Genomic DNA, 18,493 nt, shown 5'->3' with positions numbered 1-18,493 from the left:
AGCGCTTAGAACAGTGCTTTGCACATAGTAAGCGCTTAACAAATACCAACATTATTATTATTATTGTTATAGAGCCACACTGGCATTGTGCCCCTACTGTGTCTGCTCTGCACAAACCACACTCTCAGAATGAAAGTCAGGGGTCAGCAGGACTTGATTGGGCACAGACTATCTCTAGCAGTCCTCTGCTGAGCCACACTATTTGGAGAAGTAAAACTGCCACCGCTCAATATACAGGCCAGATCTGAGTGGCACCTGGGGGAGCCGCCCAAGAAACGCCATGGCTTCCCCATTCCAAGCCGCGGTGGGATGACCGATGGGGTTATATGCGGCTCATTGTAATTTGAGCACTGTTGATCAAATACACATTTCCAGAAGTTTGTGCAAGCTACTTAAATTAGGTAAATTTATACCTACAAAAATTCTTTAAAATCCTACTTTTAAAGCCCCCTAAGTCTGGACCTGACAGAGAATGAGAGCAACTACTCTGTACCCTGGGGGGTGGGGGAAATGCAGCAGAAGCTGCATTCAAAGAGAGAGCAAGATTTGTCATTCCAGAGCTCCTTGGGCCAGGCCCACTGAACCTTTATAGCTGGGAGGGAGAAGGAATAGATATTTTTCAAACTAGAGCTTTTTTTTCTTAGCGATTCTCCACACCCCTACAACTTTGCCCTCTGATGTCTAACGAATGAACTGTAAAGGAAAGGTTTCGATTTGTTTTCAGCCCAAGAATCTGAAGGGCGTGGGGAAGGGGGAACAAAATCAGGGGGAGAGGGCTTGGTGGAAGTACGGCCCCCGGAGCCAGGTTGGCTGGAAGTGCTTGTTTGTATATTTGGATTAAGGTTAAGCTATGTCCCGAAAATGCTAAAAATGATGTCTGCTCCCTTCCCGCAGACTGAACTCTCCAGTTCCATAACTTAACTGTTTTCAATCTGCTAAGCTTCCAGGACTGACCTCCAAAACGTACTCGTAGGAGAGGGCCCCAGATGCTGCTCAATTCACTTCTGCCCTTCACAATTGTAGCAAATCACAGTGCTGGGCTAACCAAGTCTGAATAGGACTACTTGTCAATGACAATTTATGGGTTGGAAAAACAATGAACCCACAGAGTAATTAACAGTTCAAAGCCACAAGGAAATGGAGCTCAGTCCTTTTCCCCCAAACTGAGAACCTACACAACAAAAGCCTATTTTAAAAACACTAGAAAAATACGATCTTGGTCCAAGTTCCAGCTTTGCTCTAAAATAATGGACCCCACTCCAGATGGAATATTGTTACATAGGTACAACTCCAAACTCTGGCCTTTCTAGACCTGGCTCTACTTAACTCCTCGGGAACTAAGGTACCTTCATTGCAAAAATGGAGGTAATATTGTTCACCTAAAGGATGTGAAATTTTTGGATGGGTTAAATGGGAAGAACTCATTTTATACTACTCAAAAGATGGTCACTGACAGTCCAGCCCTAGCATATAAAAAGCACAGAAAGGGGTGGGCAGAGACTGAGTGTCCCCTTCTGCGTTATGGGGTCTGCTTACCCTATCTATGCCTGCAGGACATTACTTGTGGGCGATAACCATTACAAACTTTATCAATCAACCAAATTTATTGAGTGCTCACTGTGTGCAAAGCATTGTACTAAGCACTTAAGAGAGTACAATATAGTAGAGTTGATAGACAAGTTCCCTGCCCACAAGGAGCTTACAGTCTAGAAGGGGTGAAATTTAGAAACTTTAGAACCTGTGGAGGTTTCAATGGTTTGTAACCAAGGACTGCTTACTTAGAGCAGTGGGAAGTCTGAGATTCCCATCTCCAAGATCTAATTTTTTTTTTTTTACTAGCCTTGACATTGTTGTCTTGGTTTGTTGATTCTATTGGGGGGGGGGTGGGTTTGCAATTCCTTTTTACCTCTCTTTGTCTCTTCTACCTAGATTTCGATCTCCTTGTGGGACATGAATTCTGTCTTCCGACCTGTTAAGTTTGTGCCTAGACACCCCAGCACTTGGCAGCTGGTAAGTGCTTAGTAAATACCATAACTAATACACGGAATTCACTTGTGTCAGGCCTGGCACACAGGGTAGTATAATGACGTCTCATATCCCATTTTACAGGAGCCCGTCCGAACCTACAGTATTTCTCTGGTGGGGACCCCTGATCTCCCCAGTTACTCCAGGGCCTTTCTGGGCCCCTTCCAGGGTCTCGTGGAACTCAGCAGTGGCAGTCATTCATTCATTCAATCGTATTTATTGAGCGCTTACTGTGTGCAGAGCCCTGTACTAAGCGCTTGGGAAGTAAGTTGGCAACATATAGAGACGGTCCCTACCCAACAGCAGGCTCACAGTCTAGAAGGGGGACAGTGATGGCAGCTTGGTGCTTAAAAATCAAAATACTGGGCATAAGGGGACTGAAGGGCTTGGGGAGAGGAACCAGGGCCAGGAGACAGACTGGCTGAAAAAACCACACTGATAATCAACTGGATGACTGGCCACCCTAAATTCTAATCATCTGGGCAATAACTCTATGTGCTGATTTCTTTCCTGGCAAGATGATGCAAATCTATCCCATCACCACCTAATAGAAAGGACTATGATTAGCAGTTGAATCCAGCGTTCTACAGTTAACCAAAGCATTGCTTATGATATGAGATCCCAACTTGCCACCCCCCCCGCCCCCCCAGTGAATGGAAGATTGAGGACATTTTATTCATAGCATGGTGACCGCCAATTCCTATCCAAATTTTAATCCACTGTAAAACCGTCTGAATGGTAGAACATACCTCAGAACATGGTATTTAAAATGCCGGTTTGTATTCCCAGCATTGTATTACATGAATTTTACAAGAGGCTTCACTCGATGCTCACCTTTAGTAAATGTCTGTGCTACAGTGGCAATTGTAAAAAAAGAATCCTTAAAAATGTAAAATTCATTTGAATCCAGCCTAATTAGAAAGGGTTGTAAAATCCACACACAAATGACTGCTGCTTTCTACAACAGCAGGCATGAGGCTACAGTTATTTGCTAAGATACATCACCCTCTAGGGCATTTCAAAACGCTTCCAAGCCCTTGTGCAGGATTCTGATTCTGGGCATAGGCTGAGAGAAGAGGCCAAGGACACGCCATAGTATGCTTTCAAATTGGGCAACCTTGGGTACAAAATAACATGTTAAATTTACATAAACCATTCCAAGTGATTCTCTACAAAGAAAAATAATCTGAGTACCCCTTTACGTGACTGGAAAGCTTAAATTTTTTAAAAAAGCCATTTAGTTGGCATACTTTTTTTACTGTGTATGAATGATATGGTCACATTCTAGCACATCGGATGATTCCCCAGATCGTTCGGTCTCCAGGGCAAATGTTCCAACTAGCATTCATCTGGTCACACACAATAATAAGTACGATGTTTTTTCCTTTCAAATATATTAATTTAAACCAAGGGCCCCAAACCCTAAAGATCCCTGCATTTCATATCACAGAATTAATTTCGCTTTGAGGATGAAAGGCTCTTGGCATAGAAATTATACACCCGGGGTGACCTACCTGAATGGGTCCTACTGACATCAGCAGGTTTTTCAGTTGGACATCAGTAGTTGATGAAGAAAGCCCTTCAACTGACACAATACAGGGCTGAGGTTTGCACTCCACCACGCGCAGATTCTGTTTATTTGGCATCAAGCGTCCCCGGCCCATCTGGCCTGCTACTCCTCTGCCTCTCCCGTGCATAATGACCTGCCAACAACAAAAGTACAGGGTTTTGATTTACTAAGTTTGAGCTTTTGTTATCTCCAAAGTACTGGGGTATACAAGTGAGCCATTCTCTGAGGCTTGATTGAAATTCATGGTGGTTCACAGGGTACAAGCGCTACTTGCTAGGGGCTGGCTGCCAGTTTCCCACAAGGAGTGGGCAGACTGGTGGAATGAGTTTCAATGGCTTAATGCACTGAACCCTGCATCTGGTAACTCCGGGGACCCCAGAGAATCAGGACAGGCTTGCCTAGGGCTGAAGCCTTCCTGCGGCTCAAATGAGCCTCGAAAGGGACACCAAAACAGAGTCTTGTCTGGGCCATTAGCTAGCATCTCAATCTCTTTGGCTGCCCCCTTTTAAAAAGTGAGGGGAGCCTAGGATCTTCAAGAGAAATATGGCCAGCTCAGTCTTTCTCCTTTCCTTCTAGGAAACCCAGGAGAACACATTTATTCCCTGGGACTACGACCAGGTGTGCAAAAATAAAGTGGCTCCCGGTTAAGATAATAGCCTAATTCAGATGTTACAATAGAGGTGAAGGGAGCCTTGCAGTTCTTCCTAATACAGAAAGGCAGGATTAGGCTAGCGGTCCAAAACCACTGCAAGAACTATCCCTGCAGCTCTTATGTACATATCCGTCATTTAGTTATTTATATTAATGTCTGTCTCCAACTCTAGACTGTAAGTTTGTTGTGGGCAGGGAACATGTCTGTTATATTGTCCTCTCCCAAGCTCTTAGTAAAGTGCTCTGCACACAGTGAGCACTCGATAAATACAACTGACTGAAACAACTTCGTAACCCCTTTGAATATTTCTACCCCTTGCAGCCAAATGATAGGACAGTGCTTTTTACTGACCCCATTTAAGCAGACCCCAAAAATTACATCAAGTGAAAGCCAGCAGATGTGAATGTGGCCTTAAAGACAAGTACAGGGTACTTTAAATCCACTGTTCCTCCAGTTCAGGTCCTGAGACCTTGCAGCAGGAGTCAACCTACTACACATAATTCTTTCAGGAGTCTAAGGGCAAGAGGTTTCAATGACCAAACGTGGCTTACAGAAGCATAGAAAGAGTACTGACTTGGGAGTCAGAGGTCGTGGGTTCTAATCCTGACTCCGCCACTTGTCAGCTGTGTGACTTTGGGCAAATCACTTCACGTCTCTGTGCCTCAGTTACCTCTTGTGTAAAATGGGGATTAAGACTGTGAGCCCCAAGTGGGACGACCTGCTTACCTTGTATCTATCCCAGTGTTTAGAACAGTGTGTGGCACAGAGTAAGCACTTAACAAATACCATTATTATTATTATTATTATTAATAAACCCCTGAATTGTGCTGGGCGTAGGTTGGTTCCCAGTGCAGACTAACACATATATTTTATTTCAATCTGTACTACACAACTTCAAACTTGAAAAGCATAGTGGCATAATGGAAAGAGCACAGGGCAGGGAGTCGGGAAACCTGGGTTCTAATCCCAGCTCCGCCACTTGCCTGTTGTATGACCCTGGGCAAGGCACTTAATTTTTCTGTGCCTCAGTTTCCTCATCTGTAAAACACAGATTAAATACCTCTTCTCCCTTCCTCTTTGACTGTGAACCCCTTGTGGGACAAAGACTGGGTTGGTTCTTTCTGTATTAGATCTACTCCATTAAATCACCTAGTAGGCACATAACAGACACTACAATTATTATTCAAAAGATCAGGCTCATGAATTTAGGGTGGGGGCCAAGTGGCATGGCCTCAACAGGAAAATGGTAAGAGAAGCTCAGTTGTGACTACTTTTAGTTTGCTTAGGGGATTAAACCTATCAAATGTACTATGGTGAACAGATTTTAGCAGTGCTGAATACCGTAATTCTCAACTATCATACCCTGGCTGGCTTTCCTAAAGACTGGTCGGAACTGCCAAAGTCCCTGAACCCATTCTTCACATTGATGAAAAGGACTGAGTCTTGTTGAATCTAAAAAACGTACCTTCTTGGCTGGGTGAATTCCCTGGATGTTCCTGATTCCTGGAGGGCCAGTTGAGTGGATCTGGGCTGCCCCCGATAAATGCTGCTGCTGCGGATGATACTGCGGCTGTTGATATTGCTGCTGCTGCTGCTGAAGCGTTCCCTTTGTCAGCGTGACCTTCCGCACAGGCTGCTGCCTCAGTTCTGGAGACGGCGGGAGCCGCTGGGGATGGCCCTCTGGGTGAAAAAAGCCAACATTCTCTCCCCCCTGCTGAAATCAACAAGGTATCGTGCTGTTCAGTACCTACTCAATCCAACATCAGCTTCATGAGATATCTACTAGGAAGGGTAACTTGTTTGGTAGCTTGGCTGAAACAGTTTGTTTGTTTTTTAAGTAATCAAGCCAATCTGCTCAGGTATCGGAATGAGATGAAAATTCTCAGCTCATTAGGACAGTAAGTAAAATCTCAACTTTCAGGTTAAAATCGCAAACATTTCTCGAGAACCTGCATGGCTCAGTAAAAACAGCCCAGGCGTGGGAGTCAAAGGACCTGGGTTTTAATCCCAGCTCTGCTATGTGACCATGGGCAAATCGCCTAACTTCTCTGTGCCTCAGTTTCCTCATCTGCAAAATGGGGATTTAATACTTGTTCTCCCTCCCCCTTACACCAGGAGCCCCAGATGAGACAGGGACTGTGTCCGACCTGACTGTCTTGTACCTACCTCAGCTCTTAGCACAGTGTTTGGCACTTGGTAAGCACTTAAATACCATAATGATAATTTCTTTGATTTTACGTTCATTTTTGTATTAAGTATTTTGGATCTTGCTGGTGTGTGTGCCTCCAGGTTATCACCCACCCTGCCACAATGAACGTCTTTTTTTGATGGTATTGACACTTGTCTACTTGTTTTATTTAGTTTTGTTTTGTTGTTGTCTGCCCCTCCACGTTCTAGACTGTGAGCCCGTTGTTGCGTAGGGACTGTCTCTATCTGTTGCTGAATTGTACTTTCCAAGCGCTTAGTACAGTGCTCTGCACATAGTAAGAGCTCAATAAATACAATTGAATGAATGAATAAAACGATGAGCAGATGACTTCACTCCTCAAAAAGCCCTCCAAGTCTTCCATCTTTCCTCACCCACAAAATAAGAACTTGTGACTCTTGATTTCAAGGCTCTCCTTAAGCCATCCCTCTCTTAATAAACTCCAGTCTAAGTCTCCCAGCTGACCCAAGCTATCCTTTTAATTAAACCTTTTCATTAATGGCTTATATAATTCTCCTTATTTAGAACTTCCTTCCTCCTTCCCTAAACCATCCCTCCCTCCGCATTACAATCCAATGGGTCCAGTCCAGTTAAATGGGCACCACAACAAAAGAAACCAAATCTCCGAGTTTGGGGACGAATGCTCTGACCCCTCAGCATCAGAAAGTTGCAGATGGCCTCAGGTAATTAGACTGTCCAAGCTCAAAGAGACAGAAAGAGTTCATGTGTTTGGCCACAGTGGAATTCTGCAACACGAACGAAATAAAAATGTAGCAAGTGCTTCTGATCCAAGGCGGTGCACAACACCCAGGCCAATTCCCCTCAGCTCCAAGACTTCAAAACCCTTCAGGGCTGTCTCAGGAAGGAAGGAATTCCTTACAGCTTGTGTAAGTCAACATTCCAGGCAAGGTGGGATGGGTTAAAAAAAAAAAGGAGAGGGGAGAAGGTAAGGGTGATTGGGGTGGATACCACCTAAGAATGCAATACCAGAACCCCTTAATTCCACCAGAATCCAACACATTTAGTGTACAATGTTTTCACAACTTTGAGAAATAAATCAGTAATATTTCCACCACTAAGTGTAGGAATACTCATAGATCTTAGGTGGGAGACCAGTCATTTGGGGGTGGGCCACATTGATTCACCCAACCTCACTATGCCCAGGAAATAAGGAGTGGGCCCCAGATCCCACTGGATCAGAGCTCTGGGGGCTGTGACATGCTGGAGACTGTTGATGGTATCTGGAAGGGGATGGAGCTTGGATTGCCCAACCAACAATTACCATTACAATTTACAGTTATTTATGCTGTAAATAACTGGGGGCTAGCTATTCAAACTATTTAGATGGACGGGGTAGACGCCTAAGGCAATAGATTCCAAGCCACCCAGGTCTCAAAGATATTCTCTGAGAATCTGACTCTGTTCACATTAGTTCCAACAGTTACTTAGGGCTCTCCAGCAATCCTCCTGGCAGAGAGATGGGTCTGCCTTTAGTGAAAAATTTACAGTCAGGTCCCAAGAAACAAAACAAAAAAAAACCTTTTAAAGAAAGTCCACCATTCGTTTCTCTTCAGAGTAGCTCATACAATCAAATTGGATTTATTGAGTGTGTACTGTTCACAGAGAACTGTACTAAGAGCTTGGGAGAGTTCAATATAAGAGTTGGCAGACATATTCCCTGCCCACAAGGAGCCTACAGTCAATTCAATTCCACCTAATAATAATGACAATGGTATTTTTTAAGTCCTTCCAAAGTGCCAAAGTACCATGCTAAGAGCCAGAGGTAGATACATAATCAGATCAGACATGGCTCCTGACCTTCATGTGCTCATAATCTAAGGAAGGAAGGAAAATAACTAACTACTCTATCCCCCAATTTAGAGACGATGAAACTGAGGCACAGAGCTGTTAAGTGACTTGCTCAAGGTCACAGTCAGTTGCAGAGCTGGGTTTAGAACCCAGGTCTCCTGACTCCCAGTCCCAAGCTTTCCTCCTAGGTCACACTGCCAGAAATGTTAGAGGAAAAAAAAAAAAGATCTCACAGCATGTAAATGGCTAATAAGTTAATGTAATTGTATCTGAGCATATGGTGACCCATAAATTTTGGCAGATCTATTGAGTGTTTCCTAGCTGCACATTTCTTTAGTTCTGCAGGACAGAAATAAAGAGCTCTCACATATTGGAGCATGATCTTACTATACTGGGTATTACTGGATTTTTTTCCACGTGTATGATTTGACACACAGCAAGCAGACTTAAAAATAAACTTAAGTTCACACACTAACAGGCAGGTGCCCAATTAAGGAGGCTGTTTAAGATGATGATGGTATTTGTTAAGTGCTTACTATATATCAAGTACTGTTCTAAGTGCTAAGGTAGATATAAAGTAATCAGGTTGGACACAGTCCCTGTCCCACATGAGGCTCACAATATTAATCTCCATTTTACAGATGAGGTAACTGATGCCCAGAGAAGTGAAATGACTTGCCCAAAGTCACACAGCAGACAACTGGTGGGATTAGAACCCAGGCCCTTCTGACTCCCAAGACCATGCTCTATCTACTAGGCCATGCCGCTTCCCCAGGCTGGAAGCAAGTTGATGGATCCAACGGTCCTGGGTTCTTTGTGTTCCCATAGTTCTACGATTTTGTGTGTGCTCACCATCTGTGCCTCTCCCCTCGGATCTAAAGACGGGCTAAAAAGACCGGCTAAATTGTTCCAGTCTAACATCCTCAAGTCTCAGTCTACTTGGACATTTCCCTAAAGTTTTTATTTATGATGATGGTGGTGATGATAATACAATTGAGGGGGTGAAGAGGGAGAAGGATCATGTCTTGAGTCAAGCCTTATTATTTCACAGAAGTTGTACAAGGATTATATCCTTCTCTTCTGCCACTTATATTATGGCATTGGGTGTCACCAGTGGTTGCCTGTCAACTTTCGAATCAAGCAAAAACTCCTCACTCTTGGCTTCAAGACTCTCCATCACCTCGCCCTTTCCTACCTCACCTCCCTTCTCTCATTCTACAGCCCAGCCTGCACACTCCGCTCCTCTGCCACCACTAACCTCCTCACTGAGCCTCATTCTCGCCTGTCCCGCCATCGACCCCCAGCCCATGTCCTTCCTCTGGCCTGGAATGCCTCCCTCCTCACATCTGCCAAACTAGCTCTATTCCTCCCTTCAAAGCCCTACTGAGAGCTCACCTCCTCCAAGAGGCCTTCCCAGACTGAGCCTTTTTCCTCCCCTCCTCCTTCTCCCCTCCCCATCACCGCCCCCCGCCCTCCCTCCTTTCCCTCCCCACAGCGCTTGTATATATTTCTACATATTTATTACCCTATTTTATTTGTACATATTTACTACATTTATTTTATTAATAATGATGTGTATATAGCTATAATTCTATTTATTCTGATAGGATTGACACCTATCTACTTGTTTTGTTTTGTTATCTGTCTCCCCCTTCTAGACTGTGAGCCCACTGTTGGTTAGGGACGGTCTCTATATGTTGCCGATTTGTACTTCCCAAGTCCTTAGTACAGTGCCCTGCACACAGTAAGCACTCAACAAATATGACAATGAATGAACAAGGAAATTTTGTCTACAGTTTATCCAGATAAAACCTTTCTAATCAATCAAATTTATTGAGCACTTACTGTGTACACAGCACTGTACTAAGCACTCTGAAAAGTACAATACAACATAACTAAGTACAACATAACACAATCTTTAGCTATCTTTAAAAAGAATTAACTAAAATCAAAATTCCTCTTCACTACTGTTCATCATAATCTTATAGTGCGGCCTCTTCGGAGAAGTGCAATCTTAAACCATCATTTGAATGTCTGTAGTGAAGCCTTATTTCTGATTTGCAGACAACACGATTGAAAAATTTTGAAGTGAAATGGCTTTGTCTACATAGTTGTGAATGGGAGCAGAGTTTTCCAATTGAGGGGTAAGTTAAAAAAAAAAGTTGGAAATAAAACAACACAATTTATCAGGCAGGAGTTAAGGCCTCCCAATAAAGAAATACCAAACCCCAAATGTTTAGACAACCATAGGACTGGAATGGACTTCAGTTAGGTTAACCAGTCCATTTCCTGTTAAGGGTTAATGTGATTCTTAAACAGCGATAAACTGAATTTTTAAAAAAATGAACAGGGTGGCAATGGCATTTTTCTTTTAAGTTTTTATGTTATCAAAGATCCCATCCTTGAAAGGTCTCCTGGGGAGTGGAAGATCACAGCACTTTCCCGAAGGAGCACAATAAAAATGAATATTGCTACTAGGTAGAAAGTGGCTCCATTCAGGAAGATTAATGGTCATTAGCTACTTTTTCAAAGATGTGCTAAAGTCTTGGGGCCTCCTGCCAAGAAAGGCTACTAGTCTTTCTCTGCTAAACTGGATAATCTCGAGAGTATTCTTTCAGAAAGAACGCTTCCTTAAAGATGGCGCTTTAAAATCACTTTTAAAAATAGTTTTTTTTACAAAACTGTCTGAATTAAATAAGCCAAGTCAGCGTACTTTTTATCAGATTTATTATGACCAAATCGTACAAAATGAAGTTTGTCACCAACATTAGTAGGACAAATTTATTTATAACAAACGCTTCAAATATACAGATAAAAATGCCTAGTGATACTGTCAGAGCTTCTTGCAATTTGACAGATCAAATCTTATTTTCCCTCTTAAACCTCACGAAGGCTCGATATCACCAACTTGCATTCAGTAGTGAGCAAATTGATTAATCCCTCTCTATAGAAATCTCAACTCTTGATTACACCTATCAGACGTTAAGCAGCATTATTCTAGAGTGACAACACTTGACAAATTCCCCGACCATTTTTCTCAGCTTTTGTGGCCCTGCTAACTCGTATTAACCCTGATGAAAAATTAATTTTCCTTATCTTCTTCTAAACCCCAAAATCCAAATCCGCCAAACTGGCAACTCTTTCTGAAAAGGTATTATGAAAACCTCTAAAAAGATTAATTGCATGTCTTCAGGTGACATTAATTTCTGTCCCCGTGACAGACATTTGATACTCCATACTGAGAGGACAGATAACATTGTCAGGATACACAGAAGGACAGTGGTGTGGTGTCCCAGGGCAGCCTCTTATGAATTCTCCTTCCGATAAGGCCATACTTCACTGTCATTGCCACTGTTACTGATCTTGCAGCCCGAAGACCTCACTGCATGGCTTTTCCATTAGGTATGACAATGCTGAATCTACCCGTGAATCTTTATAAAGCTAATTCAAAATCCGGACTCCTGGAAAAGATGGGCATCCTAGCTGTAGCACTTGAAACAATTTGTGACACTGTTGGTCTAAAACACTCCTACTTTGAGTAGGTGGTGGTAGTAATAATATCAATCAATTTATTGAGCGCTTACTGTGAGCAAAGCACTGTACTAAGCACTTGGGAAGTACAAGTTGGCAACATATAGAGACAGTCCCTACCCAACAGTGCGCTCACAGTCTAAAAGTAATAGTAGTAGTAGTAGTACTAATATTTATTAAGCTCTTACTATGCACAAAGCACCATACTAAACACTGGGAAAAAATAAACAGGTGATAATTAGGGTCCCTGGTCCTCAAGAGCCTCACGGAAAACAAAGGAAACTAAATCTGTAAGAAGCATATCCACCTGGGCTCGCATTTTTAAAAAGCAGCATTTCAAGAGAAGGAAAGGTGTTGTACGGTACAGACGACAGCTCAAGGCTTGAAGTGCTCTTTTTAAAATCAGATAAAACTTAACTTAGAAAGCTGCAATTGCCACCTGCCAGCCCCTCTGTCTCTCCCATGGCTCAATGTGTTGCAGGGCAGAGGCCCCGGAATATACCTTATGGCATTCTGGTACTTTCTGAAAAGTCTGCAGCCAATTCCTGTTTTTTCTAGGTAGGCAACTACTGTTCTACTTTCTTGAGGCAGTAGAGTTCTATACCCTTCCTTAATTAATTCCCAACACCCTAGCCATACCAGCCCAATAGCCACACTAGCACTTAGGCATTTATACCCATTCTTGGCCTTTATTTATATATACTTACACACAGACACACACACAGACACCCCAATTATTTGTTCAGCTAATTCATCCAGACATTTGCACTACAACTACTAATAATTATTGTGGTATTTGTTAAGCGCTTACATATGCCAAGCACCGTTCTTAAACTCTGAGGTAGATTTTTTTTTAATGGTACTTGTTAAGTGCTTTGTGCCAGGCACTGAATGATGCGCTGGGGTAGACACAAGCTAATCAGGTTGGCCGCGGTCCCGGTCCCACATGGGGCTCACAGTCTTAACCCCATTTTACAGATGAGGTAGCTGAGGCAGAGTCACACAGCACACAAGCGGCAGAGCCGGGATCAGAACACAGGTCCTTCTGACTCCCGGGCCTGTGCTCTTTCCACTAATCAATCAATCAATCATATTTATTGAGCACTTACTGTGTGCAGAGCACTGTAATAAGCGCTTGGGAAGTACAAGTTGGCAACATATACAGACAGTAGGCCGCAATGCTTCTCTAAATATCATACAATATAATCAGATACAATGTAGTCAGATCAGACACCGTTCCTGCTCCTCACAAGGCTCCTTTCTCCTGTTTCCACTATTTTTAGATGATTTGTCAGCCTGTCTCCCTCATTCAAATTCAAGCTCCTCTGAAGGGGGGCAATTTGTGTCTTGCTCTTGGTGTACTGTCCTGAGAGCTTAGCACAGTGCTAAAAACTGTGGATAATGGGAAAGCTACCCACTTGACAGATGGGGAGGATGTGTGAGTTAAGAACCCAGGTATTTTCTGCAATAAAAACAGCAGAACAAAAAAGACAGTAGAGAAAGTGAAGGAAGTTAGAATATTGTATCCTAATATGGGATAAACTGTTGGGATTCCTATTGTTATGCTGGAGACAAGCTGAACAAGGCTGATAAACTGCAATAACTGAGAGAGACTAGTGTGCTAAAGTGGAGTTTCCCAAAGAATGAGTAAGCCTTGGTTCTGAGACATCAGGACTGCAAACCTGCAGAAAGAACTGACTATAGTACAGTGCTCTGCACACAGTAAGCGCTCAATAAATACGATTGATGATGACTATACAGACAGTGGTTTGCACAATGCCACTTTTCTTACATACTTGACCCATTGATAGCCAAAGGGACGGCAGCACAATGCCAGTGCTGTGCCATAATGCTCTAACCCAGCAGGCGGTTGGTGGTCTTGACAGCTGCCGTCATCTTCCCCACCCAAGTTAACCAGCAATATTTCTGGAGTCCTGCTGGACTGACCACTTGGCAGAAAGCCCCAGATTCCTTCCCCATAGCTGGCACAGGCCCAGCAGACATTTGTCTACTTGTAGAACCAGAATCCAGGTCTCCTGACTTCCAGAATTTTCCACCGAACCAACAGCATGGCTATGGGTACTTAAAGTACAAGGTTTAATTGTATTTATTGAGTGCTTACCGTGTGCAGAGCACTGTACTAGGTGTTTGGGAGAATACGATAAAATTGGTAGAAAAGTTCCTTGCCCACAATGAGCGTACAGTCTAGAGGGGGAGAGACACATTAATATAAATAAATTAGGGGTAAGTAACAAGTGCTGTAGGGCTGAGGGAGGGCTGAATAAAGGATGCATATCCTGGTGCAAGGGTAACCCAGAAGGGAGTGGGAAGAGAAATTAGGATTTAGATGCGGAAGGCCTTTTGGAGGAGATGTGCTTATAATAAGGTTTTGAAGGTGGGGAGAGTGATTGTCAGTCGAACATGAAGGGCGTTCCAGGCCAGATGGAGGAAGTGGGCAAGAGGTTGTTGGTGAGATAGAGGAGATCAAGGTACAGTAAGTAGGCTGGCATTAGAGAGCTAAGTGTGCGGGCTGGGTTGTAAGAGGAAATCAAGGAGGTAAGGTGGGAGGGAGCAAGATGACAGAGTAAGGCCAATGGTAAGGAGTTTCTGTTTGATGCAGCAGTGGACGGGCAACCACTGGAGGTTCTTCAAGCCCTATGCTAAGCACTGGAGTACATACAAGATAATCATATGGGATACAGTCTCTGACCCACATGGTGCTCACAGTCTAAGTAGGAGGGAGATCAGGTACTTAATCGCCATTTCACAGATGAGGAAACTGAATTATGGCGAAGCTAAGCGGCTTGCCCAAGATCACACAGCAGGCAAGTGGCAGAGCCAGGAGTAGAACCCAGAACCTCTGACTCTCAAGCTTGTGCTCTTTCCACTAGGCCACCCTGCTTCAAACGGTGCTAGAATCCTCCTAATTATGAGAAGCAGCATGGCTCAGTAGAAAGAGCATGGGCTTGGGAGTCAGAGGTCATGGGTTCAAATCCCAGCTCCACCAATTGTCAGCTGTGTGACTTTGGGAAAGTGACTTCACTTCTCTGTGCCTCAGTTACCTCATCTGTAAAATGGGGATTAAGACTGTGAGCCCCACGTGGGACAACCTGATAACCTTGTATCCTCCCCAGTGCTTAGAACAGTGCTTTGCACATAAGCGCTTAATAAATGCCATCATTATTATTATTTCTCACACTAAAATAACGTTCCTGATAAAGATATACTTACATTTAAAAAGTAAGAGACTATACTGCAGGGTGGCAGTGGAAAGTACAGATATTTGGGAGTTAAGAGACCTGGGTTCTGGTCCTGACTCTAACCCCCTGAGGAACTTTGGACTAATCACTTAACCTCTCTTGGCCTGTTTCCACATTTGAAAAATGGGGTTAATACCTGTCACAGGTATTCTTCTTCACAGGGTTGCTGAAGACAATAAGAGTGAATGTGGAGGCATATTGGAAAAAATACATGCTACAAATATTCAAGTTATTAGTATTATCTCCCCTTTAGACTTGTGAGCCATTGGGGGCAGGGAACGTGTCTACCAACTTTGTTGTACTGTACTCTCCCAAGTGCTTAGTACAGTGCTCTGAACACAGTAAGCACTCAAATATCACGGATTGATTGACTGATTCTCAAGTCTTCAACTTGGTCATTTTTAGATTTTTTTACCTGAAAAACAGTCATGGGTGACTGGAGACTGAGCCGAGGCTAGCAAGATAGCTGATCCAGAACATTGATGTGCTGGGCCGAGCTTTATGAAATTCTACCCTGCTCTGAATTCCTTTCAACTCTTCAAGCCCAGCCCACTTCCAAATACTAAAAACTCCAAGAAATGGAGTTTAATTAAAGGGCAGCAGACGGCACCAATAGCTGTTTCAGCAAATGTGCTCATGATACTTTTCTTTGTTCCAAACCATTGCTTACCCCTCTATTTTCAAAGCATATTCCCTTGACAGCACAATAATAAAAGGAGTTTGTATTTAATGTGTGAAACATCCTCTTTAAATAATCAGGGATTAGTCCTTTCAAAATATAGGGAAATGGTCTAGAAAGGAATCTGTAAAACTTTCATGAAACAAACTGAAAATGAATTGGATAAATGGCTTAATACTCCAGGCTCCCAGAGAGTTCCGGCAGCTTTTTAAAAATAAAATACAGAGTATCAAAACGGGACAGATTGCCCTCCTACTGCTGCATTCTGCACTGTTTCGCTGTATGGCTTGCGGAACAAAGTAAAATAGATTTAGCTTGGCACCAAACTATTAAAAATTAAATTTCCTTGATCAGAGTTAAACTGTTAAATTCCATGTTTGCTTTTATTTTTCAGCACCTTGACAGAAGATGGAAACCAAACCATTCCACAGGGGTAGAAAAAGGAAGGAACCCCTTCCAAATTTATACTTTGTTCTCCTTAAAGCTTTGGCAGGGGATGCGTCTTGTCTTTTTGCTCTCTTTTCCCAAAGTACTTAATACAGTGCATTTCACCCGGTGGGTATCCCATTACTACTACTAAAGGGACCAATGGAAAAAAAAAAAACTAGAGCAAGATCACACAGTTCCTCCTCAACACACAAACTATTTAACATAGTAGGGATTAAACAAAACATTGGGGCCCAAAAATTCAGACAGACTAAAAACGCTGTTATGTCAGCAATTGAAATATTTTTGCATTGATTTTTAAGGTTCATCCTGGAGATGGGGATATAAATTGGAGTCTAGGCAGGGCTCCAGTACAAACAAAAGACGTGGTCGTTAATAATCAAGGGCCTTTACAAAACCAACACACAGATATGCTTTGGGGTCCATACCATTTTTGAACTCCTTTTTGCTTTTACTGAAATATACCATTTAACTGGATTTCCTTTTTGGCACCCTGGAATAAGGAATGGCTGCTTTAAAATGCCTTCCAGGAAGTGCTTAAATCTGTTTTTTTTTTTTAAGTAACCAAGGCAATCAATCGATGGTATATCGAGCATACACTGTTTGCCGTGCACTATCCCCACAAATTCACGGTGAAGTCAACTGGTACACAAAGAAAAGGGACCCTTAAAGAAGTAGGATAACTGTTGAGGTCTTTATGAGGCCAATGCAACCTTGCAAATAAATACAAAAATTTGCTAGACATATTTTTTTTTTTAGGCCAGCCTGTTCACAGGTAGGTAGTAAAATAAATAAAATCAGGGTTTTTACTATCTGCCCAAAGTTATCACTTGACCTGGGCCAACAGAGACTTTTTCTAGAGATGACAAACACATCATTATAAATTTTTAAAACCCTGCGAATTCTAAAGAAAGTTGCAGTAATTGGCAAATAATATAATTTTCCCCTCAAAGAATCAACCAGGTTTCCAACAACAGACTTAAGGCCAGTGACACACATAATCAGCGATAGAAAAGCCCTCAAGGGGTCACCTAGTCTATTTACACCAATCCCAGGGAGATGATTATCTGCCCAAGGATGGAAAAGAAAGGTAGGTTAAAGTACTGACAAATCACAATCACCGAGAACACCACCAATCCATAGGCAGGATGGACTGGGCCCACTATTCAAGCTGACAACATATGGAGCAGCAGTCTTTCAGGGGGAATTGAGCTCCCTCATATCCTGTATTCATTATGAGTGTCAATAACCCAACACTGAACTATGCCAAAAATGTAGCCCGAAAAACAACTTATGAAAAACTGGAATACAGCACCTGGGATAAGGTGGTGAATTTCCAATGAGGTCTCAGGTTGGAGGTGCAGAACTTTAACTTCATTCATTCATTCATTAAATTGCATTTATTGAGCACCTGCAGTGTGCAGAGCACTGTATTAAGTGCTTGGGGGAATATAATATAACAATAAATAGAGACATTTCCCTGTCCACAATGATCTTACAATGTAGAGGGGGCAAGAGACCTTAGTATAAATAAATTATGGATATGGACCTAAGTGCTGTGGCAGGCGGGGCGGGTGCGGGGGAATAAAGGGAGCAAGTCAGGGTGATGCAGAAGCGAGTGGGAGAAGAGGAAAGGACAGTCCTTAGTTGGTCACAGTGGTGAGCAGAAAGCCATCAACTAATAAGCCTGTACCAAAGCACTGTAATAAGTAAAGCACTGTGCTGAGCCCAGGCTATATAGAATTAGCTGGCCCTTTCCACCTTCTCCCTCCCAGCCTTTAAGATGTGAAGACCAGAAAGTAGCAAATGTGGTCTTTGTAATTTCTAATCCCCTGTGGGCTGAATGCTTAGTAGTACAAGGGTTCTTCTGCACAGAGCAGGAGCTCAATAAATATTTCTGACTGACTGATTTTCTGGTTGGGATGATTTGAAGTATGGGGAGTCTAGGGTCAAGGTACAAGGTTTACTGGGTCAAAAAACTGAAGAATCACTGCTGCAGAAAAAACCACACAGATTCACCTCCTAGGCGTGAATCTCAGTAGCAACCTGGAGTTCCTGAATGCAATCCAAGAAACGTTTTCAATAAATCCTTTTTCCAAGTGACAACCTGCTAAGTAAAAGCTTCCCAGAGTATTTGCAAGTTCTGAATGTTCTACGCATAATAATGGAAAAGCACGAAACAAAAGATCTTACTGAAATTTAAGGGGGTGCAGCACTGTCGGTCCCTCAGAGTCCCCAACTATTTCCCTTCTAACTTTTCATATCCCATTTAATCGAACATTTTTCTTCGAACTTCGGATTTAGAACTGGATGA

At 42.8% G+C, this 18,493-nt stretch overlaps 1 protein-coding gene across 1 annotated transcript in view; it reads right to left on the bottom strand.

The window, feature by feature from the left end:
* Nucleotides 1-18,493, bottom strand: part of RBM33 (RNA binding motif protein 33) — a 122,109-nt gene that overhangs the window by 28,431 nt on the left and 75,185 nt on the right. Inside the window, exons 16-17 of the mRNA XM_038755872.1 lie at nt 5,713-5,961; nt 3,540-3,728 (exon numbers count right to left, since the gene is read on the bottom strand). Coding sequence (XP_038611800.1) covers nt 3,540-3,728; nt 5,713-5,961 — 438 coding nt within the window. The remainder of the gene's footprint in view (nt 1-3,539; nt 3,729-5,712; nt 5,962-18,493) is intronic.

Source organism: Tachyglossus aculeatus, chromosome 13 (genome assembly GCF_015852505.1).
Source record: "Tachyglossus aculeatus isolate mTacAcu1 chromosome 13, mTacAcu1.pri, whole genome shotgun sequence".
Taxonomy (NCBI): Eukaryota; Metazoa; Chordata; class Mammalia; order Monotremata; family Tachyglossidae; genus Tachyglossus; species Tachyglossus aculeatus.
This window is presented reverse-complemented; position numbering and strand designations above follow the sequence as displayed.